The following is an 11,427-nucleotide window of genomic DNA, read 5'->3' on the forward strand; positions in this document are numbered from 1 at the left end:
TAAACTTTCACACAAATCTCATGTAGTTCACCATGAGCAAACTACAAAGTTACTGCTTTAAAATAAAACAACAGGCAGCATAACATCAATGATCTACTGCCCATCCTTGACCTAAACAATCAAACTACTCTTCAGCACAATGGTAACCCAAAAACTGAGCCAAATCCTAACAAAACAAAACATTAAACACTAAGAGATCTCTCACATTATCATCTTGTGTAAATCCCCTGAACAGTTTTTAAGTTCACATGATATAAAAAACAAAATACAAGGACTTTTCTCTAATGTCTGTGTGAAATTAACATATTTCTGTATGCAAATTTGACTGTTAAGTTTTCTGTTTTTTAACAGCACATTCTGTTAAATAACAGTAATCAACTGGCAGCTTGGTTGCCAGCAAGATAATGTTTTTTTACGGTCTCCTTCGGACTGTTAAAAAAACATTAGCATTCTGTGTTTTTATATCTTACACATTTAACCCTTTAAAAATCTTTGGTGTCAAAAGAACACTGCTTAATGTGTCCACACTACAAAGAGTAAAAGAAACAGACCCAATGTTGAAGTTAATGAGATAATGAAGTGATGATTGAGTTAATGATGAACAGCTGCTATTAACAAACACAATCACTGAATGAAAGATGAACAAGAACCGAATAAAAGAGAAAACAAGCAGAAACTCAACTTACAGACTTAGAAGAGACTCAAACTTACTCAGATTTTCTAAGATCTCACAAGAAGATCATTAAACAACTCCACAAACAGCATTAACATCTTCACTTATTACAAACCAGTTAGATTTTATTTTATATGTACATTAGCTCTTACTGAGAAATAAATTATAAGGTGTGGTTTCCTAAACAGGTATTATCTTAAACCAATTAGGAAATTTAACAAGTTTTAACAAACATGCCTAACTAAAAACATAACTTGTGCATTTCAGGCGAAACAAAGGGCACTGATGTATTTTAAAATATGTCAGTGCAAGTTGTTTTGAGTTTGGACAGCTCTAGTCTAATAGTCTAATCCCTAAATAATAGTTACCATTCTCGTGATCAGTGTTTACTTTAGTAGGACTCTTGATCCTTGGGTTTGCCCTTTGGTGTTATATTTATTCATGCTTATCAATGTGATTTGAAAGACATTGAATATGGCAAAAAAGTATAAATAAAGTATTATCACTAACTAATGACTGTTATGGTGTTAGTCTCATGAGTCAAAAGTAATTTACTGATTTATACAGAAGCTCATAACTGATTAGATGGGTGGCAACCCCTTATAGTAGTCTAATAATGTGACAGAAACTGAGTGTTGAGGTAGCCAGAGGAATCTTAAAAACATTGGGATTAAATGAAATTAAAAAACACGAGCAAACTACACACACAGACATCAAGAATCAGGCTATGAATCTCAACAATGGTGACTATCAAATGAAAAGCTTCATGCTGCAATGCATGCTGGGTATCAGCATAGTACACAACTCATTAGGCCGATAAACTGTTTTTCCATTTTCTTTTGTCACCCTAGTTGAGAATCGTAGGCTGATTCTTGATGTCTGTGGATGTCAGCTGAGGACTGTTTTCAAGTTTGCAAAAATACATTCTCAGGCAACTCTGTCAAGCTATCAGATTACTGTTATACTAATAATTCATGTAATGATTATGATTCAAATATGTAAATACTTATTCATAAACATTCCTAAGAACTACTAATTGTTATGATTAAGCTTCATAAGGCTGATAAGACAAACTACTGATCAATAATCAGACATCCAACCACTTGAGACGCTATCATCTCTTGGTTTTCTTTGCCATAACAAACATGCATTATAAAGACACAGTTATAGCAACCAGACTGTAAACCAAGTCAAGAACCCAACTAATGAAAACAGTGATCACCATAATGGTGACTTTAAAGAAAATGCTTGTAAAGTCTAGTAAACACCTGTTTGTTCTCAGTAAGAACTGTTGTAGATGTATTACAGAAATAAAGTCTTAAAATTAAAAGTGGTTTAAAAGTGAAGATGGTAATGGTGTTTGTGTAAATGTTTAATTCTCCTCTGGTGATATATGGAGAGATTTAATGTGTTCTGTTATTTTCAGTTGATGTTCATCTAAGTCTTTGTGTCTGTAAGTGTTTCTGCTCATCTCTTCTCTTTTTTTGTTTATCTTTTCTTCAGTGATTCTGTTTATTAGCAGCAGGTGTCAATCATTAATGCTTCAGTATCTGAACTCATTGACTTGATTTCAGGTGGATCATTAGGAAACTAATGTAGGGAATAGTGAATGAGGGTGTATGGTGTGATTTGGGACGCAGTCTTTAACGGTGGACTCTCAGGGCTGTAAATTCACATTATTCTGAAAACTGTTTTTTTACAGAATGCAGAATTTAACAGTATACTTCTGTTTTTGTTAAAAAACAGAATCATACTGTTAAATTTGCCTGTTTTTTAACAGCAATTTTTTACAGTGCACTGTGAAACCCAGTCTTGATTTCAGCATGATTCAGTTAGCATTAGTTGGAAAGCAAACATTATCTTGTTTTCAAAATCATGCCGAAGTTGTTGTTTCATCATGACCCCCCTCTCTCCAGCCAGACAAGCTCTCCCATGGAAGTCAAACATATGCGGGTGATATCTTATTGGCTCCATTAATATGATTCCCAAAAACTGATTACTTTACTGACTTGATCTGATCGAACTAAACTGGACAGATATCATCAGAGCTTCTATATTTTGAGTGTTTTTTTGTACCAAATTTTTTTAGTGTAGACTTGCACAAATGCCAACGTTCAGTTTTTTTTTTAACTATTAATTGTTTTATGTCATTGACTCTAAAAGTGTAAATTGCTATACTATCTGAGCAGTAACAGCAAATTGCTATACTATCGGAAGATCACATGTTATATTATCTTGAATTTCTCAGTTTTTATATCAGTTCATCCTGTGACCATATAAAAACACATACGCTGAAACAATCACCATTGCTGGTCTGAAGAACCTCACCTTACAAACCCCATCATCACATTTGCTCACAGGTGAGTATTGACATCATTTCATTTGTTTAAATAAAGCTTTGAGCTAACGAAACTTTTGCTAGAGGTAAAGTCCATAAGAATTTAGTTTCTTTCAAAGCCAAACCTACACTGTTTTTTTTTTACTGTAGATTTTACATTTATGTCATTTACTGGCAACTGTTTGTTTAAAGTTAAATGAACATGAAACATTTTCCGTCTTTATCTTTTACAGTAAGTTACTGGCAACCAGCTACATAATTACAGCTAATTTTTACAGTGTTCTCTCGAAACTTCAATAGCTTCATACACTTTCAGAAGAAAATACAAAAGCTGTCACTGGCTGCTTTCAAAAGGTGCTACTTGGTACCTTGATATGTACACATTTGATACAAATATGTAATTTTAAACAGAATTTCATTAACATTACAGGCAAAAAACTATTCATCTGGCTCAACGGATTCCAATTGGGTATCTGGTAAAAGTAAGACTTCTGTTATATCTTATAAAAAAAATTAAAAAAATTAAGTTAACTCCCTTTAACTGAAATTATTTTGCTTTACTGTAAGTTGATCAGATTCACATTTATAAAACGTTGCAAAATGTTAATGCACATTTTTCATTTATAAATGCATGTATTTTCTTAACATAGGAAGAGGATAATTCAAATAAAACGAAGTGAGTAGAAATGGATTTCTTGAAGAAAATAGGCAATGTGGGTTCAGATATGATGGAGGGCGCGGTGGATGTGGCTAAAGCCGTGGCAGATTCCCCGGTGGATGTGCTGAACGAAACTGCAAAAACTATTCAAGCTGCAAGTGATAAACTCAGCAAACCTGCAGATAGTTTCAAAGCTGCAAGTGATGATTTTCACAAAACAGTTTCATCAGGAACCAAGAAGATGTTCAAAAACCCTGGAAAATTTATGCAGAGCTTTGCAGATGGCATTAAGAAAAGATTTTAGTTGACTGACAGACTAAATTTACATTCATGCGTTTGGTAAACACTTTAAATCCCAAGTGACAATGCATTCAAGCCATTTATCAGTATATGTGATGAACCCATGACTGTTGATTGGCTAAGAAAATGTTTTAGCCTATTAACTACAGACCGGCAGAAAGGTACAGGTAGAAATGTGCCCTGATAAACTTCATTAATTCAACTCATTTATTGACCATGTATTAATGAAGTAAATAAAAACACAAGTAGAGATGTCATTATATATTTATTCTCATTTACATTAAGCATACGACTTTATAGTTTTAAATGCTTGCATTGTTTAAACTTATTCAACAAAAATACCTTTTAAATTGATCTTGTTAAAACATGTTTATAAATAAATAAAACTATAACTAAACATTTGGTTTCTTTGCTGCATTTGCTTTTTGTTTAAAGCTTCTTTAATCTGATTTATGATGTTTTTCACACAAACAGAGACTTTGTCAGAGTCTTGTGACCTCTGCTGGTGGTTTAAAATGACTGCTCTAGCTAATATATAAAAAAAGAAGAGTATGTTGTTTGCACTGGATGAGCGCTGTTTTCATCCTAATCCTTACCCCATACCTAACCCTAAATCTAAGATTGTGCAAGATTTTTGCCAAAACTGTATCCAATCTAGCCATTACCAAGAAGCTTAGCAATTAAAAAAAGATAAAAACGATAAAAACGATTTTAACTAAAGCTTAACAAACCATATTTTTGTAGTTAAATTATCTTTAAACTGAATTTTGTATTTGGTTACATTTTAATGACTTATTACCAGCTGTAAAGCTACATTTTGTAATATAATAACAAAATGTAAAACTTTCAAAGCAATTATGAGTTTGTGTCCCTTTACTGAAAATTACATGATATGCTATTTTTTTTCAGTATTAATAATTAATAATATTGATTCAATGGGATTTACATTGAAAAATCATTATTTTTTAACATTTTTTCAATGGTTGCTTGGTATCTGAGTATTGTGCTCTTGTTTTATATTTAAGATATCAAGATTTTGACTTGATTGAATGAATATGGCTACATCATGATTAGATAGTATACATTTTGATGCCTTATTTGTTATGATTTCTGTCAATCAGGGATGTAAGGATTTGTTTTTTTTGTGCTCCTCCTCTTACTTCAGCATCTGTTGGGCTGCCGAAACATAAAGACAAAGATGGATTATCAAAACATTTCAAAAACTAAACAAGTGTGTTTCTGTTCCTCATGTGAGGGAATATGGGAGATTCATATTGCATTTATATACTGTATTTGTTTTATTATTTTTTTACCATGGTGTTTTAACTGTAATGCATATCTATAAGTTGCAACAGCGGCCGGTGACTGCATGATGCAAAGGTCGTCATGTGTGTATCTCATCATTTAAAAAAAATATGTGTCCGGCACGTCATGTAAACTTATATGCATCTTGCGTAATATCAAAATACAAGCCTGCCTGTATCTTTATGATATAAAGCGATTTAAACTTTAAACGAAACAAAGTCTAAACCTAAAGTAAGAAAATGACTCTACAAGTAAGATTCAGACAGGTTTCAGACAGAGATGGTGAGAAAAAGGATAACTGAGCTTTTAATTCTGCTTCAGTGTTACTTTTTAACACTTTGGACAATATATACATCCATCAGTGTTTATTTAACTCTGGGGATTTTGCTTTATGATGGTTTCCTGTGGGCTAAGTAAGGGCTGCCCGTGCAGGGCCAGCGCTAAGGGGCCAACATTTTGCCAATGAACAAACCTGTGCAGGGACCTAATACTAGCTCTAATTGGGCCCATAAAGGCCAATCCTAGGCTTGCTTGCATGGTCGGAAGAGAAGTCACCAGCCGTCAAGTTGATATATTAACCTGTCTTCTGTCACCTGATTAGAACTGTTTTGCTGTTAAAGGACAAGTTCGGTATTTTACACTTAAAGCCCTGTTTTCAGATTGTTTATGATGAAATAGAACGGTTTGACTGAAATTTGGACATATGATGCTGGCCCGAAAATGTTTGGGTGTTTGTTGTATCACCTCCCACCTCTACAATGGTTGCATAGGTGCACTGGAACAATCCTTCCTAAAATGCTTTAAACTTTCGTTTACAAAGACGTGAAACTCACCGAGTGGTCAGGGGTGTTCACTGATATGCTCACACAAAAAATCGCTGCAAAAGATGCTTTCCAACAGGTTTTATCGTAGTTTTTGTGCAGTGAGGTACGGTATTACTCCGCGCCGGGAACTTTGTTTGTATTCTTGCAATTGGCAAAGGTGGATTATCGCCACCACCTGGGCTGGAGTGTTTATTATTAAAGTGCTCAGCGGAAGAATGTACGGGTGTAAGGCGTTTGGAAAAATCGGTCCACACGTTTACAACGAATGGTAAACAGCTGTTGGAAAGCATCTTTTGCAGCGATTTTTGTGTGAGCATATCAGTGAACACCCCTGACCACTCGGTGTGTTTCACATCTTTGTAAATGAAAGTTTAATGCATTTTAGGAAGGATTGTTCCAGTGCACCTACACACCGACTGTAGAGGTCTGAGGTGATACAGCAAACACCCAAAAATTCTCGGGGCGGCCGCATATGTCGAAATTTCAGTAAAAACCATTCTATTTCATCATAAACACTCTGAAAACAGGGCTTTAAGTGTAAAATACAGAACTTGTCCTTTAAGTTTCGGTTCATCAAAAGGGCACTGAGTGCCTTGCCCTTTTGAACTAAGTGCATTGCTAAGTTTGTGAGAAAAGTGCAGTTGCATTGTAACAAAAACAACTTGCTCTGTAGCAAACAAAGCAAACCTAATTGCTGATTGGTTGAAACTAAAAGGTTAAAGATAAAAAAACTGGCCAGCTCAAATTGGCAAATTGGAGAGACGTGGCATCAGTAGCGGTTGCTATGGAAGTCTAGGTATTAAAAGGTGTTAAAAAATGTTGTCTGATACAATTCTTCAATAAAACATATGTTATTTTACATATCTCTCTACTGTATCCGTTATTCCATCTGGAAAAAACAACATTCATACATTCAAATTGAATAACTTACTGTAAGTGTATCATACAGATCAGATGATCTGCTCTTCAGTTCAAGGGCTGTGTATGTGTCATTACTGGCATTATCATTCTGTAATGAAACAAAGAGAAAGTCTTACAAAACCAAACAACTGATGGACATTTTAATCTTCTAGCATTTGTTTAAAAAGTTGTTATCTGCATCTCACCTCCGGTTTATGTTTAGAAGTTTTTCTTCGCAAACTCTTTCTTTTGCTGTCAATAGAAAACAAGGAACATAAGATTGTTGGTTTGATTGTTGGTTGATGAAGTTATTTTTCTTGGTGTAAATGGGCCTTATACACATTTCTTACCAAATATACATCCCAACAATTACAGTAGCTAAAGTTCCACAGACTCCAACACAAAGCCCAACTCCGAAAGCTACAGAGAAAGAGACACAACTGACAACTGAAAAGAAAACAAGAAATTGAGTCATTGAGCAACGCTGCGGTAACAAAGAAACCACATCCACCCCCCCACACACCCTCACACAAAATGCATATCTCTGAAGTGTCAAATGTTGCGAAACTTGTGAAAGACATTTAAAGTGACAGCATCATAATTTTTCTCCAACCCAATCTCATGGCATCTCATTTTGTTATAGTCAAAAAATATTTGATTCATTAATCTGTGTTATTGACACCATTTTCCGCTGTGTTCGTGCCACTGGAGCACGAATGTCTTTTTCATTTTGTTTTCTCATTGGTGGCCTATTTTTTACCATTGTCGCTTGAGGTTTGGGTTAGAATCACTTTCTGTGACATCCTAACCCCAACTCTAACCCCAACTCCAAGCGAGAATAGTTTCAAAAGTGGAAGAAAAACATGAAGAAAACAATGCATAAAATTACATCCTAATGCAAACCCCAAATTCAACCCGAACCCCAAAGCGACAATTATTTAAAAATAGGAAAAAACATTGAAAAAAATATATAAAATGACACGATAAAAAAGTTCCACAGACACGAAAAACGTATTATAGAAATTCGAGTGACACGAAAAAGACAGTAGTGCTCCAATGGCATGAATAACACAAATAAATGAATCAAATATTTTGTGACTATAACACGACTTGCCGTGAGATTGGGTAGTTTTTCTCTCACTGTCTAGCATGAATATGTTGTATAGCAGCATTGAAATCATTTAATAAAATCATTATTTTAAGAATGGCTGTCATACCTTTAACATTGACTGACACAGCAGCAGATCTCTGAGATCCGACTTCATTCTGAGCCTCACAGTAAAACCATCCACTGTCTCTGGAGTTAATGTTAGTGATGCTGTACGTCTGTCCAGATCCAACAGATGATGTTTCATTCTCTTTAAACCAGCTGTAGGTGTGAACAGGTGGATTTGATTCACTGCTGCAGGTCAGAGTCACTGAATCACCCTCCATTATTTCACCAGATGGATTGATAGAGATAACAGGGTTATCTGGAGCATTTAATTAAATAGCATATAAGATTATGGTCCTGCTTTATATTTGAACATCTGACCTTATGAAGTAGCTGATATTAAAAGCGTTAAATTTTAAAGGATTACTGCACTTTCGTAAAAAAATTCTGATCATTTACTCTCCCCCACACCATCCAATATTTTGATGTATTTCATTGTTCAATCAAGAAGAAAATAGGTTTTTTAGAAAAACAGTCCAGGACACTTCTAGACAAATCCAAATGAGCAATATTGTCTTATCTAGTGAAAAGATAGTCATTTAAGGCATGCAAGAAAAATATGCACTTTTAAGCCACAACTTTTCGCCTTGCACAGCCGTGTGACATGCCAGCACAACCTTAAATATTACGCAAGCATGTCGAAAGGTCACACGCTACATGAAATGCACACTTGTGGACCATTTTAAACAATAAACTGACACAAAGATATTAATAAGTATCATTCCACAACAACATCAGATCAGTTCTTTTTCTCCATACTTGTAAACACTGGAGCGATAGTTTTGCATACTTCATACCAAACCTTTCGACGTGATGACATAATATGTAAAGTCACACGGCTGGTGCAAGATGAGAAGTTGTGGTTTAGAAGTGCATATTTAAAAGCCATTTCCTTGCTGAAAATGAGAATCGTTTTACTAGATAAGACCCTTATGCCTTGTTTGGGATCGTCTAGAAGTCTTGGAAGTTGTGTTGAAACTGCAATTTAAAACTGCATTTAAACTGTAAACTGTGAAGGTCCAATAAAGTCTATTAAATTGAGAAAAATCCTGAAATGTTTTCCTAAAAAAATGTATTTTCTTCTCAACATAAACACTTTGGATGACATGGGGTGAGTAAATTATTGGGATTTTTTAAGAAAGTAGAGTATTCATTTAAATATGAACTTACAGATGACATTGAGATATTGATGAGGTGATGTGAGTTTGTGTCCCTGTACAGCACAGCTATAGTTGCCTGCATCCTCTCTTATTACTGACTGCAGGATGAGTTGATTGTTTCTGTCTGTTCTCTCACTTAATGACTGTGTGTTTTTAAACCAGATGAATGTTGATCTGTCAGTCAGACTGCATCTGCTTTTACATGTAAGAGTCACTGAATGTCCCTCTATCACTCTCTCACCTGAAGACTCCACCTGAAGATCTGACAACACAACACAGATACAGATATCTACATGTCATTCAACACACATTATTATCATCAGTGAGTAATTCACTTACCTGTTATTAGTGTGATATCAAGAGTCACTCCAGGAACACCAATCCATTTCCCATCAAGTTTATCAGTGTTGAATTTGAAATAGTATTTGTGTGAATCTGTCTGTCTCACATCAGTCAGTCTCATGGTGCAGTCGTGATGTTTATCTCCCAGATACTGAATCCTCTGCCTGTATTTAGAGTCCTCAGACAGATCTGGAGGATCAGGACTGTTAATCTTAGTCCAGAACACTTTCATGATCTGATGTCCAGTAGGGTATTTATAAGTGCAGTTTATTATCACTGTTGAACCCTTTAGTGCACAGATGGATGAAGAGCTGTAATTCACACCCCACTCATCATCAGCACTATAAACACCTGAAACACATAATTCATTCGTTTGTTTCAAAGGGTCCTTCAACAGGAATGCATGTTATACCTCTAAATAAAATAACAGCTCATGGCAGAAAACATCATCTTTGAAAATCTTGAGTCTTCTGAGTGTGAAGTTTGTCATAATAGTGGAGGGTGTGAAAAAATAAACAGAATCAAGTGTGAAAGTGGAACAGGACCACATCAGGAACAAAGTAACTGGACCATCAAATAATGATATGTAGAAAAACAATTACACAATTTATAAAAGTCATCAGAGAGAATTAAATGTAATAATTACCGTGAAGAATGAGCAGAAATATCAGAGGAAGAGGAGGAGGAGCCATTCTGAATGACATCATCATCATCGAACACTATATCTGTATAATACAGAAATAATCATGACCTCAACAGTTTACTGCATGCTCTACCCTCTACAAAAATCTTATACACTACATAGTATATCAGGTTTACTCATAATCTATCAGTTTATGTAAATTTAACTTGTTATTTACATAAACAGATGTTTCTATATAATGTTTTCATGTCATGTGCTAAACTTCATCTACAGAAAGAGCCAGCAATTACATTTATGTAGATTTGTCTTACCGTGTAGAGTCTGTGTGATCTTCAGGAACTGAATGCTGGACTATAATAGCACATTGGTTTTAAACTGACTCTGTGGTTAACAGTTTTTTCTTCCTTCAGCAACAAGGAAGTACGTCACTGTTCTAAAACATCTAAAATCTAAATGATCAGGTTTTCCTGAAGATATTCAAAGCATACGTCTGTTTACATTTTTTTGTAGTTTTCCAAAAAGTGAAAGTTTTTGTATTGCATGTTATTTTTTTCTTTTTTGCAATCAGTTTGTCCCCCCCCCAAAAAAATGCTAATGAGACCAGCAGCAAATCAAACCATCAGAGCAAACAGAACAGATCCAGACACTTATAACAGAATCAAGACTGCATTTGTTAAATGTAAGCTAAAGGTAGTAATTGTAATCAGAGTCGGCAACTTCACCTACAAACCACAAGATGTCGCTACAAACATAAGTTTATATTTCTTGCTCTGTCTGACACTTGATGAACCTGTCTCTGTCTGGGTTTATTTTGCTATAAGGATCAGCTGACTTTACAAGAATCATTACAAACAACAAGAAGGAAAATCAAACTTTCTGACAGACATTTTACATTTTTTACTTGACTTACAGTGCATTCAATACACATTTGATCAGTATATTCTTGGGGATTGAACTCACAACTTTTTCTCTGCTTACACAATCAGGGCCGGCGTCAAGGGGGGGGGGGGCATTCGCGGGCAGTGCCCCCCAAAACAGGTTGTTGTGCCCCCCCTACAAAGTATTTTATTA

General features: G+C 35.0%; 2 protein-coding genes across 2 annotated transcripts; both read right to left on the reverse strand.

Moving 5' to 3' along the window:
- Nucleotides 1–4,378: 4,378 nt before the first annotated feature.
- Nucleotides 4,379–8,503, reverse strand: LOC135760465 (B-cell receptor CD22). Its single transcript, XM_065274454.2, has 5 exons — nt 8,216–8,503; nt 7,349–7,445; nt 7,205–7,250; nt 7,030–7,107; nt 4,379–5,145 (listed from the first exon to the last, which is right to left on the reverse strand). The coding sequence occupies exons 1-5, from the start codon at nt 8,430–8,432 to the stop codon at nt 5,131–5,133; spliced, it is 453 nt and encodes a 150-aa protein (XP_065130526.1). The 5' UTR covers nt 8,433–8,503; the 3' UTR covers nt 4,379–5,130.
- An 858-nt stretch (nt 8,504–9,361) lies between these two features.
- On the reverse strand, nt 9,362–10,904 carry LOC135760446 (sialoadhesin-like). The gene is made up of 4 exons (XM_073814583.1): nt 10,668–10,904; nt 10,360–10,438; nt 9,711–10,064; nt 9,362–9,633 (listed from the first exon to the last, which is right to left on the reverse strand). The coding sequence occupies exons 2-4, from the start codon at nt 10,424–10,426 to the stop codon at nt 9,362–9,364; spliced, it is 693 nt and encodes a 230-aa protein (XP_073670684.1). The 5' UTR covers nt 10,427–10,438; nt 10,668–10,904.
- Nucleotides 10,905–11,427: the final 523 nt, after the last annotated feature.

Source organism: Paramisgurnus dabryanus, chromosome 4 (genome assembly GCF_030506205.2).
Source record: "Paramisgurnus dabryanus chromosome 4, PD_genome_1.1, whole genome shotgun sequence".
Classification (NCBI taxonomy): domain Eukaryota; kingdom Metazoa; phylum Chordata; class Actinopteri; order Cypriniformes; family Cobitidae; genus Paramisgurnus; species Paramisgurnus dabryanus.